The 13,911-nt window shown below is 42.7% G+C and overlaps 1 protein-coding gene across 6 annotated transcripts in view; it reads right to left on the bottom strand.

The window, feature by feature from the left end:
- med25 (mediator complex subunit 25) overlaps positions 1-13,911 on the bottom strand; it is a 47,710-nt gene that overhangs the window by 30,054 nt on the left and 3,745 nt on the right. For 3 of the 6 annotated variants that reach the window (XM_052043010.1, XM_052043006.1, XM_052043009.1), the window contains exons 2-7: positions 13,629-13,724; positions 11,580-11,808; positions 8,295-8,340; positions 3,519-3,643; positions 1,888-1,986; positions 1,239-1,359 (exon numbers count right to left, since the gene is read on the bottom strand). In XM_052043010.1, coding sequence (XP_051898970.1) covers positions 1,239-1,359; positions 1,888-1,986; positions 3,519-3,643; positions 8,295-8,340; positions 11,580-11,713 — 525 coding nt within the window. In that variant the 5' untranslated portion in view covers positions 11,714-11,808; positions 13,629-13,724. The remainder of the gene's footprint in view (positions 1-1,238; positions 1,360-1,887; positions 1,987-3,518; positions 3,644-8,294; positions 8,341-11,579; positions 11,809-13,628; positions 13,725-13,911) is intronic. The other 3 variants (XM_052043011.1, XM_052043005.1, XM_052043007.1) reach the window with 2 other exon arrangements.

Here is a 13,911-nt window from a genome sequence, read left to right on the forward strand (position 1 = left end):
CTGAAATCCATATACACTACATCTACTACTCTCCCTTCATCGATGTGCTTAGTCACATCCTCAACTTCTGAGATCATTCTTAGTTTTCATGTGACCCCCAACTATTAGAGTCTTGGGCTTCTGACCTGCTCTTAAAGTGAGTGTTTACATTGCTGGTCCAGTTAAGTTTCTGATCAGTGGTGACCCCCAGGTTGTTGATAATGGGGTACATGCCAATGGCAAAATTATGTGCTTAGATTCTCTCGTTATATGTTCAAGAATGCTTCTCAAATGTTAGGAAGATGTCCTCTCTCATCTACTGGTCATGAGTGGTAGGGTCATCCTCCTGCATTCATCTAGCAAAACGCATCAAAATTTGGCAGGCATGTGTAGTGCAGCGGTTAGCGTAACGCTATTACATCACCAGCGACCCAGGTTCAATTCCCGCTGCTGTCTGTAAGGAGTTTGTACGTTCTCCCCACGTCTGCGTGGGTTTCCTCCGGGTGCTCCGGTTTCTTTAAAATTTTTTTAATTAAATTTTTAAAATTTTATTTACAGTGTGGTAACAGGCCCTTCCGGCACAAGTCCGCGCCACCCACTTTAAACCCAAATTAACCTATCCATATGTCTTTGCAATGTGGGAGAAAACCGGAGCACCCGAAGGAAACCCACACAGACACGGGAGAATGTACAAACTCCTTACAGACAGCGACGGGAATCGAACCCCAATCGCTGGCACTGTAATAGCGTCATGTTAACCGCTACGCTACCGTGCCACCCACATTCCAGAGGCATACGGGTTAGGAAGTTGTGGGCATGCTATGTTGGCGCTGGACGCATGGCGACACTTGTGGGCTGCCCCCAGAACACTCTACGCAAAAGATGTATTTCACTGTGTGTTTCAATGTACATGTGACTAATAAAGATCTTATCATTATATTCTTTCAAATTGCTGAGCATGTACAAATGTACAATAAATGTTTATAGGTAAAACCTCACACTGCAGAACCTGGGAGTTCAATGGTTAGGTCTGCACAAGAATGACAAACCGCACTGCACCACTGGAGCAGCATTAACATCAAACTTTGCTCAAAGTCCTCAACAGGGCTATGAACCAAGAATAACAGGCAAACATGTAGTAAACACAACTTATTCCCCACAACCATTAAAAGGTCACCTTCCCAATTTAGATCATATGCACTACCCTCTCCAGTGTCCATAATTACCCAACCACCTGTTCACGCAGTGGAAACACTTACATCACCGATCATCTGCACCAGATTGTCTGTTGTGAAGCCCGAATACGTTGTGCTCTCCACAGCTGGCAGTAGGTATGGAGGAGAGTTACAGATCAATACACAAATTTTGCGGGTCTGCCCTCTGAAACAGAAGAGATTTTTAAACTAACGTCTTTTAAGATCATTGCAGAGCAAATCAAGAATAGGTGGGTCGCACCTAGCAGTGCTAAAGGAGCAAGGAACCAAAGGTGTTGATTTTTTGCATGACACATTAAACGTGCCCCACCATCTCTCTCAGATGGATACAAAAGATCTTGCAATATTACTTTGAAAACTTGGAAAGTTATCACTGACAGCCAGACCTATATTTCACCTCTAAAGTTACTAAATTTGTTTATCTGATCGTTAATGCTTTTGTTTGTGGGAACTTGCTGTATGCAAATTGGATATCATATGTTCTATATTACAATAGCATCTACGCTTTAAGGGATGAATAGCAATTTAATATACTACCTTTCCATCATTTCCACTTTGCAAGGAAAAGTATTGATCCTTTTGACATGGGAACTCTAGACATAAACCTATGCCTTGCTGCATGCTGCTCAAAAATTAGAGAATTTAGTCTTCCGGTTCCAAACAAAAATTATAAAACTAAAAAAATTCTCCTTACATTTGTTCTCGCATTTTCTTGAAATCATCAAACAGCTGCAGTGCCGTACTGAGTCCCTCCGCAATAAGGCTGCAGCTCTCCCCTCCGCCACCCATGAACCTGTGAATACAAAACAGATGTCAATTAGCCTTGACGAATCCCATGACACTATTTGAAAGAACGGAGGAGATTTCCTCAATCAGTGTCAAATATAGAGATTAACTTGTCAGAGATTAACCTTTGGGGGCCTGCTATACACAAACCAGTTACTGCATTTCCCACAGGCTATGCTACAAAGGCATTTCATTGGCTGTACAGATCTTTGGTTGGGACCTCCTGAAGTTGTGTTAATAAATAGGGCCTCTTACGTCTCATCTTTTCTTCCCTTAAACTTCTGAGATTGGGTTGATTTGGTCAATGATGATTTAACAGAAAATACAGCAGTGTGCACAGTTCAGAGGAAGTGGTTTAAACTCCACTTCAGCACTTGAGCAGAGAAACAGGGACTGACATCCAAGTGTGGTACTGAGACATTGGCAAAGGACCCTGACTTGCCAATAAAATTAAAATGTCATCCTGTGTTCAGGTAGATGTAAAGGTGGACCATGGGATTATGTAAAGAAAAGCATCCTTTCTTCAAGCAACAGCAATGGAAGTTGCTAAACTGTTCATTCATTCATCCCATTTGAGAGACCGTATGCACAAAATAGTTGTTATATTCACCAGCAACAATAATTGCAGTTGAATGGGACTCAGTGGATGCAAAAAAAATATCAAGGAACCTTACAGCATTAAAGAAGCCATCTGTACTCTCGTGCTTCTTTGAAAGCTCTGAACAATTAGTCCCACTCTCATCCTCTTTTCCCATATATTCACATTTCCTTTAACCAGTTTCTTTAGTTACAAAACAACTTGCTTCCACTGCCAGTTCTACTAATGCAATGTAGACTGTGACAACTTACTGCTTCAATACTCAGCTTCCGCTGGCTGTTTTGCTACTTGTCTTAAATCTTACTGCCTTAAATGGTTACTGTTGATCCAGCCAGTGGAGATGGTTTCACCCCTTAGGGTCTACCAAATCTTCTCACATTTTTGAATGTCATTTTATAACACAGCCTGGTATGGAGGCTCCAATGCACAGGATCGCAAGAGGCTGCAGACGGTTGTAGACTCAGCCAGCTCTATCACTGGCATAATCCTCCCCACCATCGAGGACATCTTTAAGAGGCGGTGCCTCAAGAAGGCAACATCCATCACTAAGGATCCCCACCATCCAGGACATACCCTCTTTTCGTTACTTCCATTGGAGAGGAGGTACAGGAGCCCAAACCCTCTCAACTCAATGATTCAGGAACAGCTTCTTACCCTCTGCCATCCGACTTCTGAATGATCCATGAACACTACCTCGTTATTCCTTTTCGTTTTGGGCACTACTTATTTATTTTTGTAATTTACAGTAATTTTGTATCTTTGCACTGCAACTGCAAAACAACACATTTCTCGAAGTTCTCAATAACAAATCTGATTCTGATCTTTCAACCTTCTCTGCTCCTCTACACATTACAGAAAACCCTCGGCCTGACACTAATCTGGTCAATCACCTCTGACACCCACTGTAAAACCGGAGCACGAGGAGTTCACTTTTTACTTACTGAATACTGTCAAGCCAGGTGACAAATTCATAAGCACTGCTGGTGGGAGCATGACACTGCACATACGATTCCGGGGCACAGTCCACAGTGTTGAACACAACTAAGCTGTACTGTGTGCCTCCATACTGGGGAAAAGAGAGAGCTAAATTAGCAGTGAGAAAGCACATCACTGACAGAGTGAAGGAGAGATGACACCAAGTATTGTCAGGGTCAATATGATAGTCAGTCATGGACTAAAATAAGCAAAAAATGTTGGAAAACAATCAGCTTGTCAGGCAGTCATGTGGAAAGAGAAACAGAGTTAATGTTTCAGGTCAAAGACTCTTTACCAGAACCACTTAACTCCACTTTCATTTTCACAGATTCTGCCAGTGTGTTTTCAGCAACTTCTGTTTTTCCTTCAGATTTGCAGTGTCTGCAGTTTTCTTCTTTTATTTTCACAATAATGGGCAAGATTTTGCTACTGCAGGGAATTTGCAGTAGACTTGCCCCTTGCGTGATTAGGTTTTTTTTTCCAAGCTAGAAGCTGAAAATGTGAGCTGATAACATCAATAAGGGAACAAGGTACCTGGGACCCGAGCAAGTAGGACAAATATTGACAGACGGAGAAGTTAACAAGGAAAGGACTGAGACGGAAATGTATATTAGAGTAGCAGAACGCAATGTCAAACCAGACACAGGGACAGAAATAGAGAAGCCTGGATTAATACAGAGAGAAAAATATAAAGTAAAATAAAAGTTCAATATTAATGCTGATGAATTCCCGAATTTTTACTCCCTTTTAGTCCACATCGTTATCAAACAAAAACACATTATCCTTCTTCCTGAAATCATCAACTATTCTAGAATATCTGAGCAGGAGAATAGAGTTCCAGATCCACCTTGCATGTGGAAAAGTGATTTCAGTTTCTCTCCTGAAAGAACCACTTCTATTTAAGAGCTGGACATATTCAACAGGTCAGATAGCATCTGTGTAGAGCTTTGCTTGTGAAGATTATGACACCTTTTGATTTCCTTTTGTCTGTGTTCTCACAGTTAGAGCATCCAGGAAAAATTCAGTATTAATTGTTAAGGAAAAGTTGCAGTTGACAAACTTATTAATTCAAAATTCAATCAAGGAGAGTTGATGCATTCATCAAATGCAACACCCTATTCCATGTAGACGAAGTCACGCACAGCAAGCTGACCAAGCAGCAAGATAAAAGCCTGCCATTCAGAACCGGTTTAGTGGGAGAAAGCAAAAGGTAATAGTTGACAGGACTTTCAAATTTCTGGAAGCAGGTTTGTAGTGGAGCTCCACAGGCCTTTATTTAAAAAAGTTATTGAGTACTACCACACAGAAACAGGCCCTTTGGCCCATCTAGTCCATGCCAGCCTGGTTTTCTGCCTAGTCCCATCTACCTGCACCCAGACCATATCCCTCCAAACCCCTCCCATCTATGTACCCATCCAAACTTCTCTTAAATATTACAATTGAACCCGCATCTACCACTTCCGCTGGCAGCTCGTTCCACACTCACACCACCCTCTGAGTGAAGAAGTTCCCCCTCAGATTCCCCTTAAATATTTCACCTTTCACCCTAAACCTATGACCTCGAGTTCTAGTCTCACCCAACCTGAGGGGAAAAAGCCTGCATGCATTCACCCTATCTATACCCCTCATAATGTTGTGTGCAAGATCTCCCTTCATTCTCCTGCACTCCAGGGAATAAAGTCCTAACCTCTTCAACCTTTCCCTATAACTCAGGTTCTGGCAACATCCTTGTAAATTTTCTCTGCACTCTTTCAAACTCAATCTTTCCTGTGGGCAGGTAACCAGAACTGCACACAATACTCTAAATTCAGCCTCACCAACGTCTTATACAACTTCATCATAACATCCCAACTCTGTACTCAATGCCCTGATTTATGAAGCCCAAAGTGCCAAAAATTCTCTTTACGACCCTGTCTACCTGTGATGCCACTTCCAAGGAATTATGGATCTGTATTCCCAGGTCCCTTTGTTCTACCGCACACCTCAGAGCCCTACCATTCACTGTGCAAGATTTACCCTGGTTTGTCCTCCCAAAGTGCAACACCTCACACTTGTCTGCATTAAACTTCATCAGCCATTTTACAGCCCATCTTCCCAGCTGGTCCAGGTCACTTTGCAAGCTTTGATAGCCTTCTTTGTTGTCCACTACGCCCCTAATCTTGATGTCATCCACAAATCTGCTGATCCAGTTTACCACATCATCCAAATCATTAATATAGATGATAAACATCAACAGACCCGGCACCGATCCCTGCAGTACACCTCTGGACACAGGCCTCCAATCAGAGAGACAACCATCTACTACCACTCTCTGGCTTCTCCCACTAAGCCAATGTCGAATCCAATTGACTAATTCATCCTGAATGCCAAGTGACTTAACCTTCTGGAGCAGCCTCCCATGCGGGAGTTTGTCAAAGGCCTTGCTAAAATCCACGTAGACAACGTCCACCACCTTCCCTTGATCAACCTTCCTGGTAACCTCCTCGAAAAACTCTAAGATTGATTAGACATGACCTGCCATGCAAAAAGTCATGTTGACTATCCCTAATCAGGTCCCGTCTATCCAAATACTTACATATCCTGTCGCTTAGAATACCTTCCAATAATTTACCCATAACTGACGTCAGGCTCATCAGCCTATAATTCCCCAGCTTATTCTTAGAGCCTTCCTTATACAATACAATAACATTAGCTATCATCCAGTCCTCCGGCACCTCACCCATGGCTAAGAACGTTCTAAGAATCTCCACCAGGGTCCCCACAATTTCTGCACTAGCCTCCCACAAGGTCAGAGGGGAGGCCTCATCAGGCCCTGGAGATTTATCCACCCTAATTTACCTCCAGACAGAATCTTAACCCTAGGACCAGTCCGATCCTTCTCCATAATTATCTTGAAACTAATGGAATTATGATCACTAGATCTAAAGTGTTCCCCTGCACTCACTTCTGTCACCTGCCCCGTTCATTCCCTAAGAGGAGATCCTCTTCTGTATTCTGGATACAGTCCATGACCTCACCACTCTTTTCCCTTGGTTCTATAGAGTCTGTGTCTGTCTCTCGAGTATTTACAGACACAAAAAATTCATTTAAGATCTCCCCCATCTCTTTCAGCTCCATACTTAGATGACCACAATGACCTTCAAGAGGACCAATTGTGTCCCTTGCTATCCTTTTGCTCTTAATATAGCTATAGAAACCCTTGGGATTCTCCTTCACCCTGTCTGCCAGAGCAAACTTATCTCCTCCTTTAGTGCTCCTGAGTTCTCTCTTAAGTGCTCTCTTGTATTTCTTATACTCCTCAAGCACTTCATTTGGTCCTAACTGCCTATACCTGATTTGCACCTCCTTCTGTTTCTTTACTAGGGCCTCAATATCTCTCGATAACCAAGGTTCCCTAAACCTGTTAGCCTTGCCTTTTATTGTAACAGGAACATACAGATTCTGTACTCTCAATATTTCACTTTTGAAGGTCTTCCATTAACGAACCATCTCTTTGCCGGATAACAACCTATCCCACGCCTGCCAGATCCCTTCCGATGCCCTCAAAATTGGCCTTCCTCCAGTTTAGAATCTTAACCTGAGGACCAGTCCTATCCTCCTCCATAATTATCTTGAAACTAATGGAATTATGATCACGAGATCCAAAGTATTCCCCTGCACTCACTTCTGTCAACTGCCCCATCTTATTCCTTAAGAGGACATCCAGTATCACGCTCTCTCTAGTTGGGACCTCTACATATTGATTTAGGAAACTTTCCTGAACACATTTGACGAACTCTATCCCATCCAGTCCTTTTACAGTATGGGAGTCCCAGTCAGTATGTGGAAAGTTAAAATCACCTACTATCACAAAGTTATATTTCCTACAACTGTCTGCTATGTCTACAAATTTGCTCCTTTAAATCCCACTGACTATTGGGAGGTCTGTAATATAGTCCCATTAACATTGTCGTGCCTTTTTTTATTTCTCAGTTCCACCGTGGTAGTCGAGCCCTCCAGTATGTCCTCTCTGAGCACTGCCATGACATGTTCCCTGATGAGTAATGCCACCATTCCCCCTTTAATACCTCCCTCTCTATCATGTCTAAAACAACAGAACCCCAAACATTGAGCTGCCAGTCCTGCCCCTCCTGCAACCAAGTCTCACTAATGGATACAACATCATAATTTCACGTACAGATCCATGATCTAAGTTCATCTGCCTTACCTACAATACACCTTGCATTGAAATAGACGCAACTCAGAACATTAGTCCCACCATGCTCAACCTTTCCAAATCACTTGCTTAATATAACTGCTTGCATCCTTTGCTCCAGATCAGCAGTAGTGCATGCCCATAATACCCTGTTTTTTTTTCCTGCATTTCTGCAAATGTCTCTGGGTCAGGTCAGGTCCAGAAAGATAGAGCGCGTTCAGATTGGACATGGGTGGGTCAGATTGGATTTTAATTTTACACATGAACAGCATCTTTATAGCATGTGATTAGCTAGCTTAGCACTCAAGTCTTCTCTGAAAGCAACCCGTTCACTGCCTTGGGTGACAAGCAGCAACCACCAAGTAACGTGTAATTTAACTCAACAGTGGTCTATCATAAAAATGAGGGAGATTCGTTCTGAGACATAGTCACACTCATCAGTACTGCTTTAGGACCATTTTGTTTGATTTTTAAAAAAAGCTTATTGCAAGCCAGAAACTAAGAGCATTCTCAAGCTTAAATGAAGAAAATTCATAAATGAACATACATCACCACCAAAATCAGTTTCTGCTGGGGGACCATCGTTAAAATACCTGTGAAAGAAAAAGAAAACTTTATAGACCAGTTTCCATTTATATTCTGTTCAATCGAACTTGAAAGGGTTGGGGGTGAGTGGTGAAAACTGTAGAGCTCTGGAGAAACAGCAGAGGGAGTCAAGCTATTCAAATAGCTCTTTGTAAAAGCTGCCACAGGAACAAATGAGCTCCTTTTATTCTGCGCGACTCCACTTTCAATGATCTTTCATTAATGGTCACAGGAGGAAAGAAAACAGATTCCCTTTGTCTGAGCTTGACTTGAAGCACTAAGACAGAGATGACAGGTCACTGCTCTGACTTCCTGATCAGTTGGTACATCAGAATCCAAGCTTTGCTCTGGTCTCTGTCTGAGCACCAGGGCAGGCTCCCCAACACATTTAGACTTTGTGCATTTTCTTATTGTTACAAGAACCGCAGTCTACAGAACCTCTCAGAAGCTAATCAGCCATACATTCTAGCAGGGATAATTTTACCTTCAGTGATTTTCTGAAACACAATTTGAAAGGCAATTATTTTTTGTTCTCAGGAAAGACAAATTGCAAAGATCTTCCAGAGGTCTTTGGACCAAGAGGTATTACCCAAGACAAAATGAGATGGTTGTGTCTGAGAGTTTACAGACTCCATCCCTGGTCAGTGTTGGTCTCAGCACAATTAGGTCATGTGACTGGTGTGCATATAACGGATCTAAAGAGTATATGGAAAAATCATGCAGGATTCCAGCTTAATTTGTAAGTAGTGAGCAGTTCTGGCAAGCAGATATACAGGATGTTATCACTCTCACCCATGATACTCCTGGTGGGCAAATGAGATGATGTCACTCATTGTGAATGCTCATTCATAACAAATATGCTCAAGGGACGTACAGTATGGCTATCAGTGCCTATAGAATCAGCACTTTCTGGAGAAAAGGGATTAAATTTTAAAAAATGAAAAAAATAGTCATCAACATAATGACTATGCAAGTTATTCTTGTGGGCAGGCACAGTAGTGTAGCAGTTAGCGTAACGCTATCACAGTGCCAGCGACCCAGGTTCAACTCTGGCTGCTGTCTATAAGGAGTTTGTACATTCTCCCCGTGTCTGCATGGCTTTCCTGCGGGTGCTCCGGTTTCCTCCCACATTCCAAAGACGTACAGGCTAGGAAGTTGTGGGAATGCTATGTTGGTGCCGGAAGTGTGGCGACACTTGCGGGCTGCCCCCAGAACACGCTATGTAAAAGATGTATTTCACTGTGCACTTCAATGTACATATCTTATCTTATTCACTGCCATAACGACTTCAACTGAGTTTCCGGCTGTTAGCCAGAGCTCGGAAATAAATAATCCTAAATATCCAAAATCAGGCTAACTTTTACGATTCAGATGAAGCACAGGTTGAAGACTAACGGAGTGGTTTTTACACTAATAGACTGGTAATCCAGAGGCATGGACTAGTGATCCAGAAACATGAATACAGGGTGTCCCAGGGTTACCAACTGGCTCCATTTCTACAGGCGTCCATAAGCCGATTCTGTCCATAAGTCGGAAAATACACAAAATCACTCGATACAGTAACCATACCTCCACAGCATCGTAATGAATGGTGTTAACGAGGGCCAATTAACATGAGCATTTATTGTCATCCCCTGCCTAGTTACAATGGTACAGAATCAGGAAGACTCAATGGCTGGTTTCGATGGGCTTGAAGTATCAGTGGATGTTATATTGTTTAAAGGAATATTTGCACAAATATCAATAAAAGCAATTACTTGTCAATTTCCAAAGCGAATCTCTTAAGTGGCCTCCTACGGTGAAACTGGCAGCCTGTGTTCTTAAGAGATAATGGTGTGATTACTGTGGGGAGGTTACATGTAAGCAGGTTAACCACACCCCCTCCCCCCACCTCAAGCCTAGTTCTTGTTTGAATTTAATATTTACGGGACCTCATTCAAATCTACTTGTTCTCAAGTCAGGTGTCCATAACCCAGGGAGGGCCTGCACAGATCTAACCATAGCAGATGGAAAGTGTAAATACAATTACTCAAATAAAATTTGGAATAAAAAGCTAGCATCCATCATGGTGACCATGCTGCCACCAGACTGATGCAAAAACTCATCCAGTTTACTAACGTCCTTAAGGTTGTAAAATTAATGTCCTCTTCCAGAACGCTATGCTAGCCCAGACCCATGGCAATATGGGTAACTGTGAGGTGAAGTAGCTTAGTACGGTTTTAGATTGGTAGTAAATGCAGCCTTAGCTAGTGATGCTCGTATTGCAGAATAAGATAAATCCTAAGAAATCGGCTTAAGTGCAATTTGAGATCGGCAAGGTTTTAAAAAGCCCGCACCATCAAAAGCAAATAACAGAAGAGAATAAATTGAACATGGTGGGGAGGTGTGTGGTGGGAGGAAATGGGAAATGACATCACTTGGGTGAGGGTATGAGAGGCAGTTGGGGGTCTTGGGTTAAAAGATATAATCAGCCAGCAATCACATCGCTTGGAAACTCATACTCAAAAGAATGTGCAAAGCTGTCAGAATCAGCCTCCAGTGTGGTGCACAATATACAAAATCCTGGATTGGCCATGGAAATATCTTTATATTTGGAAAATTCATTATTTGATACTATGCTTCTAAAAAAGTTAAAAGAATGCCTTCACTGAGATTCAGATCAGCTACAGGAAAGAGACTTGTGGCAAGAGATCAATCAAGATAAAGTTACTTATAAAGCTGAAGATACTGTGCACTGATCAGATGCAATTGGGGAGGTGCATGCTATTTACCTGGAACAATGACAAAACTAAAGAAATGAATGGAGTTAAATCACATTAAAGAATTTAGACAAAATTAGCATTCTTATTGCACTTGCACTTTGTCTGTCTCCCTGCACAGTACTTTCCCTGCAGCTGCAACACTATATTCTGCATTCTGTTTTCTTTTTACTACCTCAACGTACTTAAGTTTGGCATGATCTGCCGACAAAGATTTTCAATGTATCTCAATAGATGTGACAATAAACCAATACCATACTATAATCCTAATAATTACAATATTGTCAACGATATACTGTGGAACTGGTGACAAATAGGTGCCACTTAATTGGGATCAAGACTCAATGGCCTGAAAAACATGACATGAACCAACCGAACTCATGACCTTGGGACACTGGCAGAGTATCACAGCCATTTGATGAAAGCATCCACCTTAAAAGCATTAATTGAGCTGGCTTGACTGAGGTTTTGGTCAAATCCATACTCACTCAATTGCAGGAAGAATGTAATGTTTCCGTAGAGATTCAAAGTATGGCCCAAGGTTTGCGGTTCCCTCAATAACGAAAACTACATCTGCCACCATGTTGGGAGGAGTGGGAGTATCAATCAGGGGCACAACCATGGTGTCTGCCGGTCACTGCAAAATCTTTACTTTCATACTGGAGCAGCTGGGTCAAGCAAAAGAATACAGGGCTTCTTCAATGAACACAGGTCATTCTGAAACACAATATAGTACAGTTAGATAAATCCCAAAGAAATATTCAGCCGGTTAAGTCTGTGGAGAGCGAAACAGAGTTAGTATTTCAGGTCTACAAGCTTTAAAACTGAGAGAACAGGCGACCAAACAAGTTATGAGATGAAAAGAAAGGGGCAAGAGGACAAGAAAACAGATGGGAAAATAAAAAAACTTGCTGACACTGGTAATGATATTGAAACAAGAAAAGCAGGTGAGGCAGCATCTGGTGAGAGAGACACAGACCCTTTCGGCGAAGGGTCTCAGAGCTGAAATGTTAACTGTTTCCCTTTCCACAGACGCTGCCTGCTCTGTTAAGTGTTTCTAGCATTTTATGTTTTTATTTGAGAAAACAAAAAGATTCATAATACAGTGAAAGGCAGGAATGACTAAAGGGCAAAAAGGGATGATAACCCAAAGTAAGAAAATTCTACATGCAGATAAATTTAATGACCAAAATAATGTGAAAATGTAAGAAAACTGAAATGCAAATCGCTGAATATGTTGGCATCTGGAATTACTGAATTCAGAGAGGGTGCAAGGTGGCCAGTTCAGAAGACGAGGTGCTGCTGCTCCTCGAACTTGCATCCAAGCTTAATTAGAACAATACAGGTGGCAGATGACAAAGGTCACTCATGTGTGAAATGGAGAATTAACAGCAAATGCAGTCCATTAAACTGAAAGTAGTGTAATTAAATTGCTGCTTCACAGTGGTGAGGACCACGAAGTCATGGTCAAGGGAGGTGGGGAAGTGTTTACAGGACTGCTTTACAGTACAGGACAGGCACGGTAGTGTAGTGGTTAGCGTAATGCTTTACAGCACCAGCGACCCGGGTTCAATTCCAGCTGCTGTCTGTAAGGAGTTTGTATGTTCTCCCCGTGTCTGCGTGGGTTTCCTCCGGGTGCTCCAGTTTCCTCCCACATTCCAAAGATGTACACGTTAGGAAGTTGTGGGCATGCTCTGTTGGCACTGAAAGTATGGTGACACTTACGGGCTATCCCCAGAACACTCTACGCAAAAGATGTATTTCACTGAATGTTTCGATGTACATGTGACCAATAAAGATATCTTATCTAATCAGTGGACTGGACCATACTCAAGGATTCATTATCAGATCTAAACAAATATGCCACAACTATCGCCGACTTCATCAAGACCTGCGTGGATTGAGTGTGTGCTGTCAAAAACATACAGTGTCTTCCCAAATCAGAAGCCCTGGATGAACCAGATTTCGCAGCCTGCTGAGGCTAGATCTGTGGCATTCAAAACCAGCGATCCAGAACCCTGTAAGAAGTCCAGGTACAACCTAAGAAAGGCCATCGTGAGAGCGAAAGGGCAATTCCATGTGAATTCAGAGACACAATTGGATGCATGACAGCTGTGGCAGGGTTTGCATGCCATTACTTCCTACAAGGCGAAAACTAAATGGCAGTGATGCTTCACTCCCTAATGAGCTCAAAACCTTAACACTACACCTGTGCAAATCCCCACAGCATCAGGCAACCCTGTGATCTGTCTCGGAGGCCGATGTCAGAACATCCTTCAAGAGGGTGAACCCTTGCAAGGCGTCAGGCCCCGATGGTGTACCTGGCAGGGTACTGAAAATCTGTACCAATCAACTGGCTGGAGTGTTCAAGGACATCTTCAACCTCCCACCGCTGCAGTCGGGAGTTCCCACCTGCTTCAAAAAGGCATCAATCATACTGGTGCCCAAGAAGAGCAAGGTGAACTATCGCCTGGTAGCGCTCACATCTACTGTGATGAAGTACTTTGAGGTTGGTCATGACTACAATTAACTCCTACCTGAGCAAGGACCTGGACCTGCTGCCATTTGCCTACCACCACAACAGGTCTACAGCAGACGCAATCTCACTGGCTCTTCACTCGGCTTTGCAGCACCTAGACAACAGCAATACATACATCAGGCTGCTGTTCATCGATTACAGCTCGGCTTTCAACACCATCATCCCCTCAGTATTAATCAACAAGCTTCAAAATCTGGGCCTCTGTACCTCCCTATGCAACTGGATCCTCGACTTCCTCATCGGGAGACCACAGTCAGTGCAGATCAGTAATAACATCTCCT

This window comes from Pristis pectinata, chromosome 33, assembly GCF_009764475.1.
Source record: "Pristis pectinata isolate sPriPec2 chromosome 33, sPriPec2.1.pri, whole genome shotgun sequence".
Taxonomy (NCBI): domain Eukaryota; kingdom Metazoa; phylum Chordata; class Chondrichthyes; order Rhinopristiformes; family Pristidae; genus Pristis; species Pristis pectinata.